Source organism: Terrapene carolina, unplaced genomic scaffold (genome assembly GCF_002925995.2).
Source record: "Terrapene carolina triunguis isolate 2854851 unplaced genomic scaffold, T_m_triunguis-2.0 Scaffold495, whole genome shotgun sequence".
Taxonomy (NCBI): domain Eukaryota; kingdom Metazoa; phylum Chordata; order Testudines; family Emydidae; genus Terrapene; species Terrapene triunguis.
In genome coordinates, this window is record NW_020664846.1 from 1131099 (window position 1) to 1156594 (window position 25496).

Genomic DNA, 25496 nt, shown 5'->3' on the forward strand with positions numbered 1-25496 from the left:
ACCCCCTGCCCCATATCCAACCCCCCCTGCTTCCCACCCCCTTACCATGCTGCTCAGAGCGGCAGGACTGGCTTATTGGAAAGCCTGGGAGGTGGGTGGGCACAAGCTGCGCAACCCGGCAGGAGCGGTGGGTCAGAGTGCTCCCCACGCGGCAGCGGGGGAGAGGGAACAGCAGGGGAGGGGCTGGGGGTAGCCTCCCTGGCTGGGAGCTCAGGGGCCGGGCAGGACGATCTCATGGGCCGTAGTTTGCCCACCTCTGAGCTAGATGGATGAAATGCAAACCTTTATAACTAAAGTTTCAAGCAAGGCTGCAGCATCTGTAGATTTGAGTAGGAGACTGAAGTCAGGCTTCCTGGGCGCTATTCCTGGCTTGCAAGGTGACCGTGGGCAAGTCACTACCCCACTGTGCCTCAGTTTCCCCACTGCTTCTTATAGAAAGGGTATTCTGGAGTATCTACTTTGTTAGCAAGCACATTCTCAGCCAGCATTTACAGACCAATACACATTCGGTTTATACAACTCAGCGCAAACCGGAGTCATTTTTGAAGTGCAGCTGCAGGAGGAGTCAAAATAAAGGTGGTACAATGGAACAGTCTCGTCATTCGTTTCTCTGCACTTGCTAAGTGCCTTAAGACAGCATTCAGAGGGGAGGCGAGGTACTGCTGGATTCTAACAAGCCTTTAGAGCTGGACAAGCTATCTGAAGAAGAGATTCCTCTTGGATATCGACAGGAAAAGACGAGGAGGAATGGATTTTTTTAAACACTTTCCAATTCTCCATAAACAATGGAGTTAGACTGGTGTTTGTTCACAAATCTGACTGCTAGTTTTGGGGTATACCAGTCTCAGAGAAAGAATCCCTTTGTAGCATTTTGACTCAAAGCCACAAGAACATCCTACTAGTACAGATGAACCAGAAAATGAAATTGAGTAGAAGGCAGAATGAAATGAACCAGCCCAGTTCCCCATCCCAACCCAGTGAGTAGGCTACAGTGGAACTGGTAGATAGGAGAGTCCCAGCAGCACTAACCTGGGCATGAAGGAACCTTCGGGCTTTTTAAAGACGCACTGGACGTTCTCCCAGCCAGGGAACTCGGGGGCACTGAATTTCACAGGATTGTCCACACCAGATGAACAGCTGTCCTCAGCAAGGTCAAAGGTTAGATTCAGGTCTCGGATGGTCAGCGTAGCTGGAGTGCAACAGTTTTGGGCAGCAGATGTTGTCAGGGGCACCCGGCTTTTGGTGACTGTTGTTGGGCAGGGTTTTGGGGTGCAATAAGGCACTAGTTGAGCAGGTTTAGCTTCCTTAACAATGGGGGTGCTGTGACTGATTGTCACTGGAGGAGCAGCTGATTCATTTGCGGAGCCCCTTCGCCTTCGCCGGCCAGGAAGGGAGGATTTCCGCTGGCGCTTCGCCTGCAGTTTTGGCGTGGCAGGAGTTCCTATTTTGGATGGGCTGCTCATTTCCGACCTCTTCCTCTTCTTCGTTGGCAGGCTGGGAGTCTTGGCTGAGGGACTAGGGACCAACACAAGCTTCTGCAAGGACCGCGTCACAGCCCTCGTCATCGGGGCAGCACGTTCTGTGGCAGGCGCACCCTGCAGCCTGGTGGCCAATGGCACAACTAGGAGAGTGGGTAAGTAGAGTGTTAAGAGATATAGCCACATCTCCCCCTATCCTCTTAAGTGCCAGCCCGTCCAGAGCAGACAGCTGGGGCAGTCACTAAGCAGTCCTACAGCGGAGCCTCCTGCATGCCCCCACCCCAAAGCAGGTATGAAAGGCCATGCTGGCACAGTCATAGCCATTAGGAGTTAGGTCTTCCGGGTTCTCCTTCTGGCTCACAGAGGGATGATGCCCAACTCCTCAGTGATTCTAAGGCATCTGTCACTGCCTGGTGTGCCTGAGCTTGATGTGAAAACCAGCCCTCTGGTTTACAAGGAAGGGGGCTGCTAGCGGGCTGTTCTCAGGGAGGGGCACTAGACGTTCACATTTGCTGTCTCCCGTCCCTGCAATCCAGAGACCAGGCATGACACCCCTTCTACCCAAGCCAACCAAAACAACAAAGACGTAAACATTACCCTGGAACAAGTCAACCTCAAGAGAACAAGTCTAAAAGAACAAACAAAAAGCCTTGCCCACCCAGAGCAGAGTTTTTCCTGTGAAAAGGGCGAGGTCCCTGAAACTCTGAAGTCCATTAGGCACTTTAGTATTGCTACTGATTTTACGTGGCAGGTGCCTCTGGAGATGGGCGGCAGTGTCTATGAGAGACGGATCCCTAGGCCCGTCTGTGAATGCTGGTTCCCCAGGTTTTGGGGAGGGATAGTCAGCAGCTGGAAGAGCTGTGGGGTCACTGGGTTGAGTTTTGTGCCGGCACCGAAAGCACTGAAGTCTAAACATAGAATTAAAAAGAAACCCTGTAAAGTCTCTAAGCCTCACTTCCCTGATCTGTAAACCCAGGAAATACTGACCTGTCGTACAGAGAGGAGCCTTGTAGAGCCTCAGCTACACGGTGCTGGGAGATGGCTTACAGGGCTATGCCCAGGCTTCTGTGAATGTGATTAACCTGCCATATAAATGGCCACATCCACATTTTTAAAATTTGTGTCTAATTGCACTGCTGGTTTGTCTGAAACAACAAGTGCCCCTGGCCCCTATTAGTTACAGAGAAAGCCTTCAAACATGAACCAAGTGTGACCAACGCCGCGACCTGCACTCAGAGCTCATCTGCCCAGAGCTGTAATGATTTAACTGAGCTTGATTTTAACCAGAGGTACTTAGCTGGGGGTAGAGGCTGTGCCACTGCGCCAAGTCCCAGTGCTGCAGCCACTCAGTTGCCCACCCACCCTCAAGTTGCCTTTGTCCTCAAAGTGCATTTGAGTTGGGTCCCAGATGCTGAGTTCACGCTCCATGTAGCCTGCGGCTACACACGTCGCACCCAGCTGTGCTCGAGCCTGCTAGGGAGTTTGGGCCGCAGGAGAGGCTAGGGAGCAGCACCAGAGGTCCAGGGCAGGCAGCCACTCCCACTGGGAGGGAGGACAGTAGCGACCACCCCAAAGTGTGAGCCACTGCACAGAGCCTTCCAGGCTTCTCCGCCCTGTCACTCAGGCACACACTTCAAATCCTGGGGGGACAGCAGAACACAGGGGTTGAGGCCCAGCTGTTCTGGAGACCACACCCACACAAGCTCACCGTTATCCGAGTGCTGCTGCTCCTCTTGGGCTGGGATGCTTTCACTGGTCACCTCGGATCCGCCCAGAGTCCCAGCTGGCTCTTGACTCCTACCGGTTTCTCTTTGCACCAGGTATTCCAGTTCCTCAAACTCTGAGACCATGTCAGGGGTTAGGAGGTTGGCAGCCTTCAGCAGAAAGTACTGCCTTTGTGCAACATGCAGGACAGCAAGGACCAGCCTGGGATAGAAAGGGCCAGAACATGAGTTTCACTAGAAGAGATTAACACTGTCACCAATAGGCTAGCGCAGTGTAGCATGGGAGGGATAGATAGCTCAGTGGTTTGAGCATTGGCCCGCTAAACCCAGGGTTGTGAGCTCAATCCTTGAGGGGGCTATTTAGGGATCGGGGGCAAAAATCTGTTTGGGGATTGGTCCTGCTTTGAGCAGGGGGTTGGACTACATGACCTCCTGAGGTCCTTTCCAATCCTGATATTCTATGCCTCCCATGTCAGGTGAGAACCTGGCCCCAAAAACCAGTTAGTAAGCTGAAAATAGTGACTTCGACCTAGGTCTTCTGGGCACCGAGGTTCCATCACCAGCACCTCACACCCACATACCACCTACCTGCATTAGTTCCAGGAAGCACCGACACACCTGTTCAATTCCAGGTGTCCTCTTAGGGCCGGGCAAGAGCACAGACTGTTAGTACAAGGGGTGGCCAAACTTTACTGCAGTATTGCAGCTTGCTGCCAGTCCAAAGGCTGCATCTCAGCTGTAAATGGATCGGGCAGTGGAGCCCAATCCAAGGCGGTAAGATCTGGTCAGACTATTTTAAGACTGCAATAGCAGAGAAGGAATTGCTGCTTGATGAGTTCACCAGCAACAGAACCTGCAGGTTGTCAACTCTATAGTCACCCTTTGGTTCCAGAGCTGGTATCAGGGGGCACTTGGGACTCTGGGCTGGGCTTTTGGGACCTCTGGTTCTTGGCCAGGCTGGCAGTGAGACTTTGCCAGGTTTTAAGTTAAATGCCCCCCTCCCCCAGGCCTCCCCCTGAAGAGTAATTTTCCCAAGGGATCCATTCTGGCAGGAGACTTAGGGCAGAGATCCCAGCAGACTGTTTCCTGGACCCAGCCCAGGGCACACCCTATAGAAGCCCAGGACGTAAGAAGAGCTTCCAGAGGTGAATTCACCAGTCTGAAGTTCAGGTTCACATGCCATTTGCCACACTGGGAATTCCGATTCCGCTCTGCTGGCAGAACCCATATTACTGGGATTCCTGGAGAAAGGGCAGTTACTTTCCTACCACTAGTACCTTAGTATATCAATTACTGGGGCTGGATCTTTATTGTTCCTATGGCAGCTTTGGCACAGAAAAAAAGTCTTCCCTACACATGGTACATTGGCCAGACCTTGGTTTTGTCTCCCCCTGGAGCATTTCACAGAGATCACCCATTAGGATCAGGTAGGGACATCCCATATGATCAGTTTCCAGTGGGCTATGGGAGGTGCTGCCTTTATAGGACAGGTAACTGCAGAGGCCCTATATCCCTATGAACTGTTCCTGCCCCTTCACAATCCCCATGAGGAGCACAAGTACCCTGCAGACTGGGCTGGTTCTTTCAGCCTGGGCACAGCCTCACCCCAGTACTGCCGCACAGTTCACCTCACCACAGGAAGGAGCACGTCCCTTTCCCCTATGTGCACGTATGTGGGGGTGGCAGTGGGGGAGGTGGTGAGGGAACACTCACCTCTGGGTCTGATCCCGGGGCAGTCCCTGTAGCAGAGAGCTTGGTTTATTGGTTTTCTGCTGAAGATCTGTGGCATAGTCATGAAGTTCCTTCTCTGGCGTCTGAATTGATCACAAGGAGGGAACGTTAGTATCAAATGCTTTTGCTCAGTTTTGCCAGCTCCTGCCACTCTCACCTGGCGCAGGTTTAATGGAGGAGAGAGTTTACTATAGAGCAGAGGACACAGCTTCAGCACACGCTGTAACTGGCTCCCCAGACAGTAACGTGCATCGTGTAGATGGGGCTGTCCTAGTACTTTGCAACAGAACCAAGCAGCATGAGAGACTAGTGGGCTGCACTGCACATCACACGTCCATCGAGCTCGAGACCTTGTACTGCAGTATGCACTGGAGAGCTCAGAACAAGGTGAATGGCCATCAGCGAGGTGTTCTATAGAGCCATGACCCTGTGGGGCTGAGCACAGCTTTGGAGCCGTCTCTTATCCTTCCCCATGATAATGCTCATCTTCCAAGGCCACAATTCCCAGCTTCTCTACTCCGCTGCTGCTCACCCCCCCATAGTGATTGCCAGAGCCCTGCTATTCCTCGTCAGTGTCTCACCACCTATCCTGCACTTCCCCATACCCTGCAGCTGTCTCATTCTCGCCAAGTCTCCAGACCGGCCTGAGCGCTCCTCTGCCAACCAGCCCCTTCTCTCACCTGTTCCACGGCTCCCAGGTCCTGTTGCTGAAAGGGGGGTCTCACTTTCCGCTCCTGCTGCCGTATCACCATTTCCTGGTTACCCTTATCAGGGACGTCATGATCTGGAGACACCTCCTGTGCAGCCTCTGCTGACCTGTAGCAATGCGGAGGAAGAAGCAGCCATAACAACACGGAGACAAGCTCTTTAGGAGCAGTTGCTAGAGCAGATTTGGGTGAAAAACTGCCGGGTTTTCTGCCACCACTCACAGGCGTCTCTGGGGAGCTCAGAGACCCTCATGGAGACCGTTATTTTACAGTCAGATTTTGCAAGTCTAGTCCTGTGCTTAGTCTGTCAAAAGGCCTTCGTGGACCACCTTCCGGCTCACTTGTCAGTGAGTCACTCTGCCCATCCGGGCTTCGGGAAGCACTGGTGGGCAGACTATGGCTTCGTCATACGCAGGAGTGTATGACTGACATGACCATGTGCTTAGCAAGTCAACAGGTGTGGCTGCATTCCAATCAGCTCTGCTTTCAGACACATTATTTGGGATCCAATCAAGAGTGAAAAGAACCCTAAAAATCCTTGATGGGGAAGCCTGGGGGATAGGATGTAGCATTCAGCACTGTTCAGGCTCCCGGAAGGACAAGATGTTGATGATCAACGAAACGTACCTGAGCAGCTCCACCTGCCAACGGGTAGACTGTGCCTGAGGCGCTGGAACCTGGTGGTCTGGATCCTGGGTGTTTCTCTCGTAAGCTTGGAGCTTCTCTCGCAGAGTTGCCACCTGCAAGGGAAATTCCACCCATTTAGATCCAATTTCCCCATCCATTCATGGCATTCGCTGGCAACTCCACAAAACTACACCTCCCTTCTGAGAGCAGCAGCCTACGCACTGCAGGAGAGACCTTGACGCTGAGGACTTGCTGTGTTCCTCCTTCGCTTGAGCCCCTAAGCAGCAAGAGACACCACATAACAGTCCCCAAGCATGTCTGCCACTTGCTCATGAGCCGGTAGTCATACTCCACTACAGAAACTGCAGTCAGGAGAAGTTCAATGCATTTCCAGGAGACCCCTCCCCAGCCCCCACCCATGACACTTGGAGTCCTTGGAGAGCAGCCAGGTACCTGCCCTTTATTCCCCTTCTTCCCCCAAGCAGTCTGCCAACCCCCCTGGATTCTGTGGCTCACTTGTATCAGACTGTGCAGCACCTTCAGGTCCGAGTGTTCCAAGGAGGTAGTTACCAGAATCCAGCCACTGCACTAGCCCCCTGTGTTGGTTTGACATTCAGTTCAGTCTTACTCTGTCCCGACATTTGTCAGTGTTGTGATCTGTCTAGCAGATTGCCAGCTCCGGCTGGAGCAACAGGGCAATTCACTGGTGTGGGGATAGCAAAGCAATGCTAAAAGGACATTGTGTGTTCAAGCCAATTCACAAAGGGGGATGTTATCACATTGTATTTACATGGCATATGCCCCCTAATTACATTTGCTCTAAATTCATGAAAACTAGCAAAATGCTGATGTTATTGTCTTCACTTACCTATAACCTGTTGTTTACTATTGCATTACATTATGTAAACCCCGTACTTAATTAACCCTAGATCAGAAGTGTATGTTAGTGAGAATTTACGTGGTATGTAAACTGCATGAAAATTAATGAATGATACTTGTATTTTCACTTCTCTATCCCTATTAGAATGTAACGGCAGGCAATTGCATTCGGTATGTCACTGCAACTACATTGCTTGTGAATGCAAAAAGTAGAAGGGTAACTTCAGAGCAAGAGTCGTTGAGTTCAGCAATGGATACACAGCTAATTTTCTGTGAGCAAGAATCTATCAATACTGGTTCAAGGGAATGATTCTGCATCTTTGAACTGTTCTGGATTCTAATAGGGTGGAATATTGAACAAGTGGGCAGAGATCCCCACAGTTATTCTGGGTAATGCTGAGAGATTTATTGAAATCTAGCAGCTCACTACATCTCTGCGATCATATTGGACTTACAAACTTCGACTCCCTGTGAATGCATTTTACCTGCTTTAACCTCTCAATAACGCCCATTGCTTTTTCTTAGCTAATAAAGCTTTTGTTAGTTTACTAGAGAAACTGGCTGTCAGAGTTGTCTTTGGTGTGAGATCGAGTATCCATTGACCTGGGGTAAGTAACCGACCTCTTGGGGTTGGGAGTAACCCAATATGAGGTGATGTTGGTGTTAATAACCTTTCATCACAAAGTTCAGTTTGTCTGGATGGTAAAGGGGGGCTGGAGAGCCTAAGGGGACTGTCTGTGGCTCCATGGCAGAATGCCAAGCGGAGTGCCCCAAGGGTCTGTCCTGGGGCCGGTTTTGTTCAATATCTTCATTAATGATCTGGACTTGGAGGATGGCGTGGACTGCACTCTCAGCAAGTTTGCAGATGACACTAAACTGGGAGGAGTGATAGATACGCTGGAGGGTAGGGATAGGATACAGAGGGAGCTAGACAAATTAGAGGATTGGGCCAAATAAAATCTGATGAGGTTCAACAAGGACAAGTGCAGAGTCCTGCACTTAGGACAGAAGAATCCCATGCACTGCTACAGACTAGGGACCAACGGCCAGGCAGCAGTTCTGCAGAAAAGGACCTAGGGGTTACAGTGGACGAGAAGCTGGATATGAGTCAACAGTGTGCCCTTGTTGCCAAGAAGGCTAACGGGGGGAGGGATAGCTCAGTGGTTTGAGCATTGGCCTGCTAAACCCAGGGTTGTGAGTTCAATCCTTGAGGGGGCCACTTAGGGATCTGGGGCAAAATCAAAATTGGTCCTGCTAGTGAAGGCAGGGGGCTGGACTCGATGACCTTTCAAGGTCCCTTCCAGTTCTAGGAGATGGGATATCTCCATTAATTTAATTTATTTATTTATTTTGGGCTGTATAAGCAGGAGCATTGCCAGCAGATCAAGGGACATGATCATTCCCCTCTATTCCACATTGGTGAGGCCTCATCTGGAGTACTGTATCCAGTTTTGGGCCCCACACTACAAAAAGGATGTGGAAAAATTGGAAAGAGTCCAGCAGAGGGCAACAAAAATGATTAGGGGGCTGGAGCACATGACTTATGGGGAGAGGCTGAGGGAACTGGGATTGTTTAGTTTGCAGAAGAGAAGAATGAGGGGGCATTTGATAGCTGCTTTCAACTACCTGAAAGGGGATTCCAAAGAGGATGGATCTAGACTGTTCTCAGTGGTGGCAGATGACAGAACAAGGAGTAATGGTCTCAAGTTGCAATGGGGGAAGTTTAGGTTGGATATTAGGAAAAACTTTTTCATTAGGAGGGTGGTGAAGCACTGGAATGGGTTACCTAGGGAGGTGGTGGAATCTCCTTCCTTAGAGGTTTTTAAGGTCAGGCTTGACAAAGCCCTGGCTGGGATGATTTAGTTGGGGATTGGTCCTGCTTTGAGCAGGGAGTTGGACTAGATGACCTCCTGAGGTCCCTTCCAACCCTGATATTCTATGATTCTGTGGTAAGACGGGTAGAGTGATCCAGCAGCACACATTTGTTACCGGCTTGGTGAAATCTAATTATAGAACACACCACTAGTTTTCTGACAGTCTGGCCTGAGATTGGCACACTCAGTTGTAAAACATACAGTCTTACTTTGCCCCAATATTTTTCAATGTGTTGCAGGTTTATTGACCATTTGCCTTGTAGAAGAGGTCAGGGGGAATGTGGAGATTCTGGCAGCTGGCTGGGGACACTAGGAGCTTTGGGGATCAATGGGGCAGTTCACACTTCAGTGCCATTGTTTCTGGCTGTCCTGCTGCAGATTCAGGCAGGGAGGGCTACAGCAGTTACACGCCATTCACCTCTCTTCACAAACAAGGCAGAGAGTGATTCGTTACTGGGTCCTAGAGCAAGTGCTGCAGGATCCCAGAATACCTGGGCCCCTGGATCTGTCCAGCAGCAGCGCTCTCATAGCAGCCCCAGAAGAGTCCATTCCAGTCCTCTGCTCTTCCTTAACGTAAGACACTGCCCACTGACTGGGCTAAGCAGTTCTCCGGCAGCACAGCCAATACCATGAGCCTATCACAGAACTCCTGGTACTTACAGTCCCAGAGTAGTGCTGGTCTCTGACAAGGGCTACAGACAGAACTGCTCACCAGCCCCCTGTAAGGCATCTCACCTCTGCTTTCAGCTGCTCACAGATAGCTGCGTACTTAGTGATGTGGCAGTCCAGGCTGAGCACGTTACTCTTCAGCTGCAGGGTGGAAAGGGGGCGGGGAAGGAGGAGAGAGGGTTAAAGGAACAGAGGTGGAATAGCCCTGGCCCTGTGGAGAGAACTAAGAGGCCAGTGAGTCCTGTTGCTGAGTCCCAGTCACTCTATGGGTTCGTTTAAGCAGAGCTGCTGGGATACCCCTGGGATGCAGGGAACACCTCTAAGGGACAATTCTGAAGGGAGAAGCTCCCTTTCATGGTCACTAATGCCCGCCCATGAAGCGACGCTTGGCTTTAGCCAATGCTCACATCTCCTCCAGACTGAGCTGCATCACCATCAGCAACTCTAGCTGTGCTTGTCCCCAGAGCAGGCACAGAGACGAGGACTAGACAGTGCAGAGATCTAAATGAATGTCTACCAGTGGATTAACTGAACTAAGACCGCTTTAATTATCCAGAGGCACTACGGTAGTGCTCACGGAGCCAGCTTTTGCCCCAGCCCACTTGCCAACAGCCTCTCAACACAGTGGCACCGTACAAAGAGAGGTCTGGACACAGATGTGCGGGACCCACCGACAGTTTGATCTCCTTGGCCCGATTGGCATACTTGAGCGTGTTGTAGGTGTCCTCATATGCGAGTGCAGACGGGCTGATGGCAGCAATCATGATGGTCCGGCAGTTGCCCCCAAGAGAGTCCTTCAGCAGGCGTGTGAGCTTACTGTCCCTGTACGGGATGTGGGACTTCCTGCTCTGTTCGGAGACATTAGGGGACTCACCTCAGTGGTCAGGGATCTCTAAGAATCCTGGCATGCTAATATCCTAATGCTCAGACTCATTCCCATAAACCCAGGCTAGGAAGCAAGTGCCCGAAGAGGCAGTTGGTCCAGTCCTGTTTTACCACAGTTAATGTCAGAGACTATTCCTAATCCTATGAAGTCTTCCTGAGCTAGATGTGTCAATATCCTGCAGCAGAGAGTTCCTTAGGTTTGTCAGACAAGGAAATATCTTATGTCAAGTGTCCTTTTAACCCCTGCCCTTTGTACTGCAAGAATGCAAGGTGGTTTTCCGAGGAGGGTGTATTGTGGAAGGGTGGATCAGGGGCATTACCTTTGCATCAGCCAGGGCGTTGATGACATTAATCAGGGCCAGCAGTGAACGGTTGATGTTGGCACCCTCTCGGAGCCGCTCTCCCTTTGTGTTGGTGGCTGATGCTCGCTCCGAGCCTGCCAGGTCAATCAGGCTCATCTTGGCCACCTGCAGGTCCTGAGTGATGCCAACGACACGGTCCTGCTGCTTCACATAGATCTGTGAGGACAGGAAGAAAAGATAAAGATAGTGAGGAAAGATAAGGCAAGGCCTCAAGACCTGCTCAGTCCAGTCAGCAGGCAATGTCTTATCGAAAGGGACAGCAGAGAAGTGAATATGAACTCTCCTGGGGTCTCATAAGGCCACCACTCAAAGGATTCACTGCAGGACTAGCCATCATCACGAGCAATGAAAGCAAGAGCATGTGTTTCCTCTCCACTCACTGATCTACAGTGCCACCTTGCCAAGCTACAGGTCAACTATCTTCCCCCTACTGAGGGTTTGGAGGAGAGAAAACACTGCCCAGTGTTCCCCACACTCAGTTCTAGGATCTCGCAGGCCATAAGGCCAACTCTGATTGGTCTCAGGTTGTGGGAGGAGAACTTGTAATGGATACAGGATATGACAGGTTAGCATGTGTATGTCTGTATCAGTCTGCAAACTCCATTTTGATTGTAACTTGTACTGCACCTTCGCTTTTGCCTTTTACCCTCCGTCATATTGGGCCGGGATATCTAGAAGGTATTAGCAGAAACCTTGCCCACTAGCGGCAGGTTAACAAGAGAGCAATCAAGAGTCACTAACCTGGATGGTCTTCCATTCAAATGGGAGTGTCCTAGAACAATAAGCTGTCCCTTGGGTGGTGGGCTTATCAGGGGGACCAGTGTCGCCAGTCTGAACTGTAGATGGGTTGTCACCAAGCAATGACACACCGGACAAGGGATTTGAAGTTGACTGGGGGGCAGGGGCACCTGACAGACAGCAGCGTAGCTGGGGGGGAGCGGGGCAGCGGCCGCTCCCCCACTGAGCACAAGTGGCGCCTGGTCAATTTCTTGGCGCCTTTGTACTCATCCAGGGCCACCCGCTGCGGCGCTTTTATTTGACTCACCCGGCGGGGCTCCGGGTCTTCGGCGGCGGGACCGTCACTCGCTCCGGGTCTTCGGCGGCAGGTCCTTCAGTGCCGCCAATGACCCGGAGCACCGCCGGGTGAGTAAAAGCGCTGCAGCAGGGGCGCCTTTTTTTTTTGTATCGCTCCCCCTGTTCCCTCCACCTGGCTACGGCACTGCTGACAGAGGGGACTGGAACTGTATAAAAGGACACGTCCTGCTCTTACCAAGGGCTCTCTGACTGACCAGAACAAGATAACAAGGCTGTGCAGGAGGAGAGGAGGGTCCTGGGACGCTGGAAGGACTGACCAACCCCCAAAGGGCTCTCAGAGTGGTGAGGACACTGGGAGGAGGGTTTGATGTGCAGATGTTTGTGATATTCTGTAGATTTGTATCTATCTTGTGCTTTGTCTATCAGTGAAGAATGACTGGTTGAGAAATTCCTTTGCTGAGTCTATGCGTCCCTTGTTTTAATGGTCATGTAGTCTCCAAGGGTGAAATCCAGAGGGTCCATTGCTTCGGAGGAACTTTGGGGAGCATGCATTTGCTACAGGGGAGGCCAGCAGTAGTTGGATTGCAGAATCTCGTATCTCAGGAAGGGGTGCTAGATAGAGGATCTGCATCCTGAAAGCGTGCCTGGAAGCCCAGACCTTGAGACAGTGACTAGACTCTGTCCAGACCCAAACACCCTAAGAGCATGTGGGATCTAGTAGTTGCATCCAAAAAGCAACCTGGTGAGTGTCCACAAGGGGGAGCTCAGCCAGGGTTGCAAACACACGGCTTCTCATTTCTAGGCCAGCTTCACCTCTGGCTCCGTGAGTGACTGAAAGTCATTGCCATTTGTTGGCCCATAAGAAATGAGATTTGTGGGGCTCTGACCCATTAAGGGAGTTTATAGATACTTTATATACTATAACAGCGTTAAAAAAAATGAGCTAAGGTCATGGAGGACAGGTCCATCAATGCTTGTTAGCCAAGATGGTCAGGGACACAACTCCATGCTCTGGGTGTCCTTAAACCTCTGCCTGCTAGGAGCTGGGTCTGGACAACAGGGGATGGATCATTTGATAAACTGTCCTGTTCTGATCATTCCCTCTGAAGCATCTGGCACCAGTTGAAAGACAGGACACTGGGCTAAGTGGATCACTGGTCTGATCCAGTGTGACTGTTCTAATGATCTGAAGCAAACCCTGTTCTCAACTACTCTCTCCCTCTCATCCCCACACAAAGCCTCAACTACTCTCCCTCCTCACCTCACTAGCTCTCTCTCTCTCCAAGCAGTGGCTGTCCCAGTGGGCCAGCAGCCTTACATGGGTTAAAGGAGAATATAGTAGTGGGAATATCCTACCCACTACCTGACAAGGATGGTGACCATGATTGTGAATTGCTCAGGGAGACTAGAGAGGCTACAAAGGCAGAAAATACAATAATAACCGGGGATTTCAACTATCTTGATATTAACTGGGTATGTCACTTCAGGAAGGGATGCCGAGATAAAACTTCTAGGCACATAAAACGACTGCTTCTTGAGGCAGTTTGTCCTGGACCCACAATGGGAGAGACAAATCTTGATTTAGTCCTAAGTGGAGCACAGGATCTGGTCCAAGTGGTGGATATAGCTGAACCGCTCAATAATAGTGGTTTAATTTAATGTAATTAAATGTAACATGCTTGTGGGATGAAAATGCCAAAGAAACCCACCACAGGAACTGCACAAAAATAAGGAAGCTAGTTAAATGGAAATTAAAAGGAACAGTCACAACTCACATGCCTGCAAAGAGCATGGAGACTATTTAAAAGCACAATAACAGAGGGTCATATTAAATGTATATCCCAAATTAAAAACAAAAACAAACCAAAAAAACAGTAAGAGGACCAAAAATATGCCACCATGGCTTAAGAGCAGAGTAAAAGAGGTGGTTAGAGGCAAAAAGGCATCCTTTAAAAATTAGAAGTCAAATCCTAGTGTGGAAAACAGAAAGGAGCATAAACTCTGCCAGGTCAAGTATAATAGGGCAGGGCCAAGAAAGAATTTGAAGAGCAACTAGCTAATGACACAGAAAAAAAATTGCTGTTACTTTCTAAGTATATCAGAAGCAGGAAGCCTGCCAAACAGTCAGTAGCGCCACTGAACGATCAAGGCGCTAAGGAAGACCAGGGTGTTGTGGAGAAACTAAAGCAATTCTTTGCATTGGTCTTCACTGCAAAGGAGGTGTGGGAGATTCCCTACACCCGAGCCATTCTTTTTAGGTGACAAATCTGAGGAATTGTTCCAGATTGAGGTGTCGATAGAGGGGATTTGGGAACAAATTGAGAAATTAAAGAGTAGAAGTCACCAGGACCAGATGGTATCCATCCAAGAGTTCTGAAGGAACTTAAATATGAAATTGCAAAACTACTAACTGTGGTATGTAACCTATCACTTAAATCAGCCTCTGTACCACATGACTGGAGAGTAGCTAATGTGATGCCGGATTTTAAAAGAGGCTCCAGCAGCAATCCTGACAATTACAGGCCACTAAACCTAACTTCAGGATGTGGACAAGAGTGACCAGTGGATATAGTGTACCTGAACTTTCAGAAAGCCTTTGACAAGGTCCCGCACCAAAGGCTCTTAAGCAAACTAAGCAGTCCTGAGATAAGAGGGAAGATCCTCTCATGGATCAATAATTGGTTAAAAGATAGGAAACAAAGGGTAGGAATAAATGGCCAGTTTTCCCAATAGAGAGAGGTAAATAGTGGGGGCCCCCAAAGGATCTGTGCTGTTCAACATATTCATAAATGATATGGAAACAGTGATGTGGCAAAATCTGAAGATGATGCAAAATTACTCAAGATAAATCCAGAGATGATCGTGAAGAGTTACAAAGAGATTTCACTAAACTGTGTGACTGGGTGACAAAATGGCAAATGAAAATTCAGTATTGATAACAATCAAGTAATGCACATTGATGAAAACAATCCCAACTATACATACAAAACGATGGGGTCTAAATTAACTGTTACTACTCAAGCAACAGATCTTGGAGTCATTCGATAGTTCTCTGAAAACATCTGCTCAACGTGCAGTTGCAGTCAAAAAAAAAGGTAACAAAATGTTAGGAACCTTAGGAAAGGGATAGATAATATGACAGAAAATATCATAGTGCTGCTATATAAATTCATGGTATGCCCACAACTTGAATACTGTGGGCAGTTCTGATTGCCTCATCTCAAAAAAGATATTAGAATTGGAAAAAGTGCAGAGAAGAGCAACAAAAATGGTTAGGGCGATGGAACAGCTCCCATATTAGGAGAGATTAAAAGACCGGGACTGTTCAGTTTAGAAGATAGATAAATAAATAATGCCTGCATCTGTAATTTTCACTCCATGCATCTGAAGAAGTGGGTTTTTTATCCACAAAAGCTTATGCCCAAATAAATCTGTTAGTCTTCGTTGTTTTTATGGATACAGACTAACATGGCTACCCCCTGATAGATAAATTAAGGGTGGCATTACAGAGGTCTATTGTCACACCCCAATGGCCCCCTCCCTCAAGGGGTCCCCTGGGGGAGGCAGATCAGCATTGTATATTGCTAACGCATTTTGGAAAGGATCAAAGGTGTGAGTAAGTATGGAATGGAAAATTCCTTTGCAGGTCCAAGAGGCCAGAGGGGGAAGAAGGAAAAGAGCAAAGAACGGGTTAACTCGACACTTTAGCTAGCTCTGTGTAAAAATAAAACGCTGGCCCCGGTCCAAGGTCATGGGTGCGACGAGAAATCTGCAGCTGTCTAGCCGTAAAAAGAGAAAAACAAAGCTGAGCAAAAACAGTGAAACCAAATGAGATGGCGAAGGCCAACAGGGGGGAAAACAAAGTCTCTGGAGCTGGAATGTTTTGGGAAGCCAAAGGGGCCACAGCGAGCCAATATGGACTGGTACAAAAAGCACCAGAAACAGAGGGCCTTGGACAAAAAACACCCTCAAAAAACCCAGGACTTAAAACCCTCCCGAAAGCCAAAGCAAGTTGGAGATCGCAGCGGACCCCGGACAACCTGTGCCCAGAACAGAACTCCCATCCATCCTTCCCCCTCTTCTTCTTACATTGCACCCAGGCTTGGCCAGCCTCGGGTAAAGCGTGTGTGAGTATGAAAGTGGGTTAGGGCTTGGGGCACTAACGCTTTCTTCCTTCCACCCCTCACTCTCCGGTTATTTTATTAATAAAGCTTTAAAACTTAAACACTTGGTGTGTTCCGTCATCTCCTCCCCTAAAAATCCTGTGGCCTCAGCCTAATCACCTGATGCCTCAGGCAGATTGGTAACAAAAATCTGTCACACTATATCATCACAAATGGTGTGGGGAAAGTGAATAGGAAAGTGTTATTTACCCCCTTCACATAACACAAGCACTAGGGGACCAGCTGATAAAATTAACAGGCAACGGGTTTAAAACAAACAAAAGGAAGTACTTCTTCACACAACGCACAGCCAACTTGTGAAACTCATTGCTGTGGATGTTGTGAAGGCCAAAAGTATAACTGGGTTCAAAAAAGAATTAGAGAAGTTCCTGGAGGACAGGCCTATCAATGGCTATTAGCCAAGATGGTCAGGGGCACAACCCCATACTCTGGGTGTCCTTAAGCCTCCAGCTGCCAGAAGCTGGGGCTGGACAACAGAGGATGGATGGATGACTAGATAATTTCCCTGTTCCATTCATCTCCTCTGAAGTATCTGGCACTGGCCATTGTCAGACAAGAAACTGGGCTCGATGGACAGTTGGTTTGACCCAGTGTGGTCCTTCTTATGTTCTTAAGGGGCAGGAGCAACCATCAGCCCCGCCTCCCTGCGCAGAGCCACTCTGAGCCAGCTCCTCTCCTCCCACATGATTAGTTGCCAGCCTAAGTGAAAGGCAGAAGCCACCAGTAGGAGAGGAGGTGTGATGGGGTGGACTAGGCCGGAGGCCCCCTGGTGGAGGCCTCAGGGTCCTGCCACACTCGTCCCAGGTAAGGAGCAGTGGAGAGGTCCTCCAAGCAGGCTAGAGTGAACCCTATAAAAAGGAGCTACAGCGCCAGAGACAGGGCAGTTGCTGCTTGGAGCTGGAGAAGAAAGGACTGCATGCCTGGCTGCCTGGAAGAGCAGCAGGGTCACGGACAGCTCAGTGTGGGCAGGGACTGGGGGAGCAGGAGGCTCCTGGCTGGCTGCTAGGACTGAGCCAAAGCCAGTTTGCTAGCAGGGACTGGAGAAGCAATGAAGGAGCTCCTGGCTGGCTATGGGCACTGAGTAGGGACTGAGCCTGGGGAGGGCTGCAGGAAGATAGTATCTCCAGGGAGGAAGCCCTGGGGATACAGCCCCAGACCAGGGCTAGACTAGTTTAAAGACCACAGACACACCCAACCAGCGTGGGTGCTCGCGAGAGGTGGGTGCTGACTCCGTTCGTGACAGGAGGGTTTTCCAGTGTGGCCACCTGGGAGTCCAGGCCCTAACGACTAAACCTGCCTCCTGGTAAAGTGCCCTAACCTGGACTGGAACTGGCTAGTCTGTGTCCTAGGTGCAGCACAACAGCAGATTCAACCTTGAAAATGCAGCTAATCCATCTGAGGAAAAATCATCCCAAACACCTACGTTTCGTGTGGAGAGAAACCTGGGGAAACAGGAGTGGTGAGAGCTGGGGCGAATGATAGCAAGTTAGAGATGAGCCTGCAGTCAGAGAGATCATAGTCTCTTTGTACAGTCCTGGAGTTACTCATTGTTTCCATTCTGGGCACACCACTATGAAGAGAAATGGGAAGGTTTTCAGAGAAGAGTAGCAAGTGATCGTAGGCTGCAGGGACTGATTTCCAAGGAAAGACTGAGAGCTCAGTATGTAAAGTGAGTCTAAGGGAAGGTGCGGAGAAAAACCTGCAAATAGGCCACCAAGGAAGGAGGCTAGTTGTTCATTGCAGTACACAGGGGTACAGGGATCAAACAAAACCAAACAAAGGGAACATTTAGGCCAAGTATTAAGAAAAGCATCTTGACAGTGAAATCTAGTAGAGAATGGAAGAGTCTCCCAAGGGAATGGGGGGAAGGGGGAGTCCCAGAACTTGGGACATTTAAAACTACACTGGACGCACTGCAGGAGAACCCTGCCCTGGCAGGACGGAGAGTAAGTGGATGACCCAGTATGTCAGCTCTAGTCGCAAGAGCAAACCAATGGTCCAGCCCAGTATCCTGTCTGACAGTAGCTATTGCCAGATTCTTCAGAGGAAGACGTAATCCTCCTGCTTCACATACTGAACAGAAGTGATAACTGGAGACCCTGCATTCCAAGACTGCAGGAGCTTTCGGTTTCTTCATTTGGCTCCTGAAGATAAGAGTCCTGATAACATCCTAGTAGGTGTTGCTGCTGCCACTTGCCTGGAAGACCGCGTGTGAGCGTGAGGAAGTAGCATTGGCATCTGTGGGGTGCTGTGTGCGGTTTCTGTTCCCACTTGCTAGCATCTCCAGGAGCTGCTCTGCTGATTTAGGCTGGAAAGAAACACAGAAGGGTTAGTACCATACAGTGCTTCAAATGGGAGGTCTTTGCAGCTCTCACCCATATGGGGAAGCTATGCCTTCCCCCTCCCAAGGGACTGGTAAGCATATCAACCAATGCACTAGTAGGTGCATACAAACCTTTGTGGGGAAGGTGAGCATAGGGCTGGGAAAAGATGCCACATTAATCTCCCTTGAGACTGAAGCCCTGTTTATCCAAAGAATGGGCAAAATCAGGACAAGCTTCCCCCATGCTACCCTGCCAAGGTGCCTCAGCTCTCACCTTGAGGGATCATCTCTGTGACGGTGCAGACTCTCCATGGCTCATTCAATCGTTGGCACTCTGATGAGAGTGCCAATGAGCAGGTCAATTGTGATACAGATTACTGTCCACTGGAACTAGACTCAGACCAATCACATTTCACACATAACTGCCATCAGATGGCAATGGTGGCCAATTACTCTTCAGCTGAACTGGGGTCAAACACATGTCCTGTGTGAATGGGGCTCCATATCCCATTATGGATCTCCTGAACCAAGTGTCTTAGCATGACGCTGGGAGCCAGGGACCTCTTGGTGCCAACTGGCAGAGGTACAGGTAACACAAGAGTTACAGCAGGGGTTCCCAAACTTGGTTCACGGCTTGTTCAGGGTAAGCCCCGGGCGGACCACGAGACGCTTTGTTTACCTGAGCGTCTGCAGGTACGGCCACTCGCAGCTCCCAATGGCCGCAGTTCGCCGTTCCCGGCCAATGGGAGCTGCGGGAAGCAGTGCGGGCCACGCCACCACTTCCCTCAGCTCCCATTGGCCGGGAAGGACGAACTGCAGCCACTGGGAGCTGTCATACCTGCAGATGCTCAGGTAAACAAAGTGTCTCGCGGCCCGCCAGGGGCTTACCCTGAACAAGCCACGAACCCCTAGGTGTGATATCTACGTACTAGTTTGCCAAAGGGTGTCATGTAAGGTCTCTGCTGAATCCTGCCTGTTCTCACAGCCATTGTGAAGTGAATCTATGGCTAATCAGTATAGAGTTATGTAAATACACTGAACATAATGTTCTTAAGGTCTTTGACTTGGGGCTGGTCACCAATGAGAAAAAAAGTTTCTTTCAGGCCAGAGATATTTATCTTTCAGTCTATGTGCAAATTGAGTATTGTGTACTTCACAATGAAAGCCTATTTGCAATCTGAGCAAAATGCTAATCAAGGGATTGCAAAGGCTCTAGGGGAGATTAGACAGGAAAACACAAGCATCGTGAGTTATCCTATTTCCCAGTACAGACAATGGATTTCTGGGACTAGAACTGAAGGTATAGAGACCCAATGTGCATCTTTCCCCTAGGAAGTAAGCTGACAGTGTGCTTGTTTTGCAAATAGAAGACAACTGCCAGACCTGGCTGAAGTACACTGGAAGGGTTTTGGGGGCGCTTTTGCTCTGTCTGACAGAACAATGTCCTATTTGTTAAGCTTAGGCTCTAGTACATGTGCTATGATTTTATTTTGTAGGTATACCTTTGTTTCCAATATCTGTGCTTACTATCATTTGAACTTCTGTTCTTTATTATTAAGTAAACTTTACATAAGAACGGCCATTCTGCATTAGACCAATGGTCCATCAAAGCCCAGTATCCTGCCTTTTGACGGTGGCCAATGCCAAATGCTTCAGAGGGAATAAACAGAACAGGGCAATTTCAAGTGATCCATTCCCTGTCCAGTCCCAGCTTCTGGCATGTGGAGGTTTAGGAACACCCGGAGCATGGGGCTGCATCCCTGACCATCTTGGCTAACAGCCAACCTATCCCTCATGAACCTAATTCTTTTTTGAACCGTTGTGATATTTTTGGCCTTCACAAATCCACAGCAACAAGTTCCACAGGTTGACTGTGGGTTGTGTGAAGTATTTCCTTATGCTTGTGTTAAACCTGCTGCCTTAATTTCATTGGGTGACACCTACTTGTTGTGTTATGTAAAGGGGTAAAGAACACTTCCCTATTCACTTTCTTCATACCATTCATGATTTTATTGACCTCTATTATACTTCCCCCGCCCCCCCTTAGTCATCTGTCATCTAATATTAACGGCCCCAGTCTTTTTAACCTCTCCTCCTATGGAAGTTGTTTCATACCCTTAAACATTTTTGTTGCTCGTCTGTACCTTTTCCAATTCTAATATATATTTTTTGAGCTGGGGCAACCAGACCTGCACACAGTATTCAAGGTATAGGTGTACCATGGATTTATAGGTTTCAGAGTAGCAGCCGTGTTAGTCTGTATCCGCAAAAAGAACAGGAGTACTTGGGGCACCTTAGAGACTAACACATTTATTTGAGCATAAGCTTTCGTGGGCTACAGCCCACTTCAGCGGCTGCATAGAATGGAACATATAGAGAGGAGATATATATACATACAGAGAACATGAAAAGGTGGGAGTTGCCCTACCAACTCTAAGAGGCTAATTAATTAAGAGGAGCTATTAACAGCAGGAGAAAAAAAAACTTTTGTAATGATAGTCAAGATAGCCCATTTCAGACAGTTTGACAAGAGGTGTGAGGATACTTAACCTGGGGAAATAGATTCAATGTGTGTAATGGCTCAGCCATTCCCAGTCTCTATTCAAGCTTAAATTGATGGTATCTAACTTGCATATTAATTCAAGTTCAGCAGTTTCTCGTTGGAGTCTGTTTTTGAAGCTTTTCTATTGCAAAATTGCCACAGATTCCTTGCCATGGATTTATAAGGTGGCATTATATTTTCTGCTTTATCATCTATCCCTTTCCTCAGGGTTTCTAACATTGTTTTAGCTTTTTTGACAGCCAATCAACATTTAGCAAGGAATTATCCACAATGATTCCAAGATCTCTTTCTTGAGTGGGAACAGCTAATTTAAACCCCATCGTTTTGTATGTATAGTTGGGATTATTTTTTTCCAATATGCATTACTTTGCACTTAAACATCGAATTTCATCTGCCTTTTTGTTGCCCAGTCATCCAGTTTTCTGAGATCCCTTTAACTCCTCACAGTCTGCTTTGGACTTAACTATTGAATAATTTTGTTTTGTCTGCGTACTTTGCCATGTCATTGTTCACTCCCTTTCCCAATCACTTCTGAATATGTTGAACAGCACTTGTCCCAGTACAGACCCCACTGTTCCCCTCTCTGCAGTGTAAAAACTGACCTACTCTTATTCTTACCCTTTGTCTCCTATCTTTTAAGCAATTATTGATCCATGAGAGGACCTTCCCTCTTATTCCAGCACTGCTTAGTTTGCTTAAGAGCCTTTGGTGTGGGACCTTGCCTAGGCTTTCTGAAAGTCCACATACACTTTATCCACTGGATCACCCTGGTCCACATGCTTGACGACACACTCAGACAATTCCAGTAGATTGGGGAGGTATTGTTTCCCTTTACACAAGCTGTGTTGACTCTTCCCCAAGTGTTCATCTACATGTCATCATTTTGTTTTTTACTATAGTTTCAACCAGTTTTCCTGGTACTGAAGTTAGGCTTACCAGCCTGTAGTTACCAGGATCACCACTGGAGACATTTTTAAAAATCAGTCTTACATTAGCTACCCTCTAGTCATCTGGTACAGAGGCTGATTTAAGTGATAGGTTACAGACCACTTAGTCATTCTGCAATTTCATAGTTAAGTTCCTTCAGAACTCTTGGATGAATATCTGATGCTCTAAGTCCTGGTCACTTATCAATTCAATTTGTTCCAAAACCTCCTCCTATTGACACCTCAATTTGGGACAGTTCTTCAGATTAGTCACCTAAAATGAATGGCTTGGATGTGGGGGCCTCCCTCACATCCTCTGCAGTGAAAACGATGCAAATAATTCATTTAGCTTCTCCACAATGGCCTTGTCTTCCTTGAGTGCTTTCTATTGCAGCTAGATTGTACAGTGGCAGGCTTCCCGTATACTTAATTTTGTTTTTATCTTAGTTTTTGTGTCTTTAGCTCTTCAAATTTGTTCTTTGCCTGCCTAATTATACCTTTATACTTGACTTGCCAGATGTTATGCTCCTATTTTCCTCACTAGGATTCAATTTCCAATTTTTAAAGGATGCCTTTTTGCTTGTAAAAGCTCCTTTACTTTGAGTAGCCATGGTGATTTTTTTTGGTTCTCTTACTGGGTTTTTTTTGGTATTATTATTTGAGGGTATACATTTAGTTTGAGCCTCTGTGTTTTTAAACAGTCTCGCTGCAGTTTGTAGACACTTCACCCTTGTAACTATTCCTTCTAATTTCCATTTAACTAGCCTCTTCATTTGTGTGTAGTTTCCCTTTTTGAAGTTAAATGTTACTGTGGTGCATTTCTTTGGCATTCTCTCCATCCCTACAACCCCCCCTCGGCCTCCCCGATGTTAAATGTAATTAAGTTATAGTCATTGTTACTGAGCAGTTCAGCTATATTCACCTTTTGGACCAAATCCTGTGACCCACTCAGGACTAAATCAAGAATTGCCTCCCCTTGTGGGTTCCAGAACTAGGTGCTCCAAGAAGCAGTCATTTATGGTGTCTTGAAATGTTCTCTCTGGATCCTATCCTGAGGGGATATACCCAGTCAATGACAGCGTAGTTGAAATCCCCCCATTAGTAGTAGTAGTATTGTGTTTTCTGGGTTTGTAGCCTCTAATCTACCTGAGCATTTCACAATCACTAGGTGGCTGGTAGGATATTTCTACTGCTATACTTTTATTGTTCAAGCATGGAATTTCTATCCATAGAGATACTATGGTACAGGTTGATTTATTTAAAATGTTTACTTTGACTATGCCTTCTGTCAGATATAGCACCACACCAGTATGACCTACTCTGTCATTCCTGTCTATTTTGTACCCAGGTATTACCCTGGGCCATTGATCACTCTCATTCCACCAACTTTCCACACTGGCTATTACATTAATATCCTCATTTAACATCAGGCTCTCTAGTTCACCCAGCCAAGTGCTGCATGTAAAGCAGAGCTGTGTCACCAGTAAGCTGTGGTATGCAGGTCTTTTGGGAACAGGGATTTGGAAATTCTGTGAGTGCCCAGGGCATCCAGGAATTCTCCACGGACACATACTGAGGACTGGGGGGCTGATGCGTGCCTATCGCTAACTTCTAAAGAGCGAGTGGGGCCTGTGGAGGCCTGGAAGGCCGAGCTTACGTTGCCAGGGGCTGGTGGTGTTGGCGAACTGACCCATGCCAGGAACAAACAAGACTTCCTCACACTATGGGTTGGTGGTAGCGAGGTATCTCACAACCCTGGCTATCCCCAGGAAGCACTGTAGATCCACAGTCACCCAGCTCTTTAGGAACAGCAGGAAGGGCTCAAGCAATGTAACATCTCCTCTGCTATTTTTCCTTTATTGAAACCCAGTTAGACCTGTAGCTGTGCCTAGTCCATGCACTCTGTTGTTGTAGGGAATCCTTATACCGTTATACGTACCTGATGGAAGGAGAGTCCCTGTACCACTACCCCTTTCTCTGGGTCCTCCCTGATTGCTAGAGGGCCCTTCGGCTCCAGGAGGTCATGAATCTGCTCATTGTACACCTAGAACAAGGAATCAAGAGTAAACATCCTAAACAGGGACCCTAGGAAGCTGGGTGCAGGAGGCCAGAGGAAGGTCTTTGCATGGAGGGAGATAGACAGGATCATAGATTACAACAGGAGCGAAGAGAGTGGACTTCAAACAGGTCAGACAAGTTCTTCCTAGGGAGGAAGGGCTGATTCTCTGGAAAGGTTTTACACAAGTTCCATCAAGGAAGAGTGCTGCAGCACCACATATGCAAGCACCTATTTCCAAGGACAGCTTTAGACGGTTACAAGGACTTTATCCCATGTCACTGCAACTGCCCTTCTAAGAGCCCCTTTCATTCAGGAATCTCATAGTGCTTCACAAACACTAAGCCTCACAAACCGCATACCCCTTAAATCATCCTTGCGATGCAGGGAAGTGTTGCCATATTACAGAGGCACAGAGAAGTGAATCAGCGTATTCAAGTTCACATAAGCAGTTGTAGAGCTGGGGACAAAACCCTGTTTACAGGTGACCGGAGAGTTCAGACTGGGGATTTTAGATAGACTCTACTCCAACAAGAAAGCTGGGTGTAGACACAATACACTGTGTTGGACTCAGTAACGGCCTAGGAGAAGGGACTACACAAGTGAAAATTTCCCTCCCTAATGGTTAAGGCAAGCACAGGAGAGTCACTGTGGAGTGTTTGTAGAGCAGTGAGAGGATGCCAAAAAGCAAGTGGGGAAAAATGGAGACAGAACTTCTTTCCCACCCCAGGAACAGCTGGACTAGTCAGTGGCATCGTGCTATGGAATCTCAGCAGCTTGCTGGCACCATACTGAACCTGAGGGGATAGAGCCATGTAATCCTAACTACCGCACCCTGACACTCCTCCTTTAAGGTGGTAGCAGATGGAAAGAGGTAGCGTCAGACACCCGGGTACCTCCTGGTAGGAGATGAGCACCTCGCAGCTTTTCTCCTCCTTCCTTGCCTCAATCCTCTTATAAAGCTCCACCATGGTGAGGTACATGATGCCTGGACTCTTCTCAGAGCCCAGCATGGTGTAGGTTTTTCCTGCACCTGTTGCACCATAGGCGAACACTGGAAAGAGAAAGACAAGACACACTAAAAATTCAAAGGCCAGAAAAACCCACTATAATCTAATCTGTCCTCCTATATATAGGCCAGAGAATTTCACTCAATAATTCCTACAACCCCCTCTGCGGTTGAGCCAGGGTCTATATTTTTTAAAATAAAGATGCTTATTTGATTTAGATTTCAAGTTACAGAGAATCAGCCCCATCCCTAGATAAATTATTCCAATGGTTAATTACCCTCATTGTTGGAAATTTGCACCTATTGTCTACTCCGCTTTTATGTAGCTTCAGCTTCCAGCCACTGGATTTCATTATGCTTTTTGTCTGCTAGATTAAAGAGCCATCTAACATCAGAAATCTGCTCCCCATTTAGATACTTCTAGACATGATCCAAGTCATCTCTAACCTTTTCTTTAATAAGCT

At 48.2% G+C, this 25496-nt stretch overlaps 1 protein-coding gene across 1 annotated transcript in view; it reads right to left on the reverse strand.

Annotated features, from left to right (window-relative positions):
• KIF18B (kinesin family member 18B) overlaps positions 1–25496 on the reverse strand; it is a 34354-nt gene that overhangs the window by 2242 nt on the left and 6616 nt on the right. The window contains exons 3-13 of the mRNA XM_026658670.1: positions 24920–25077; positions 23907–24011; positions 18353–18463; positions 10895–11092; positions 10361–10537; positions 9756–9830; positions 6268–6380; positions 5614–5749; positions 4916–5016; positions 3187–3404; positions 1030–1621 (exon numbers count right to left, since the gene is read on the reverse strand). Coding sequence (XP_026514455.1) covers positions 1030–1621; positions 3187–3404; positions 4916–5016; positions 5614–5749; positions 6268–6380; positions 9756–9830; positions 10361–10537; positions 10895–11092; positions 18353–18463; positions 23907–24011; positions 24920–25077 — 1984 coding nt within the window. The remainder of the gene's footprint in view (positions 1–1029; positions 1622–3186; positions 3405–4915; positions 5017–5613; positions 5750–6267; positions 6381–9755; positions 9831–10360; positions 10538–10894; positions 11093–18352; positions 18464–23906; positions 24012–24919; positions 25078–25496) is intronic.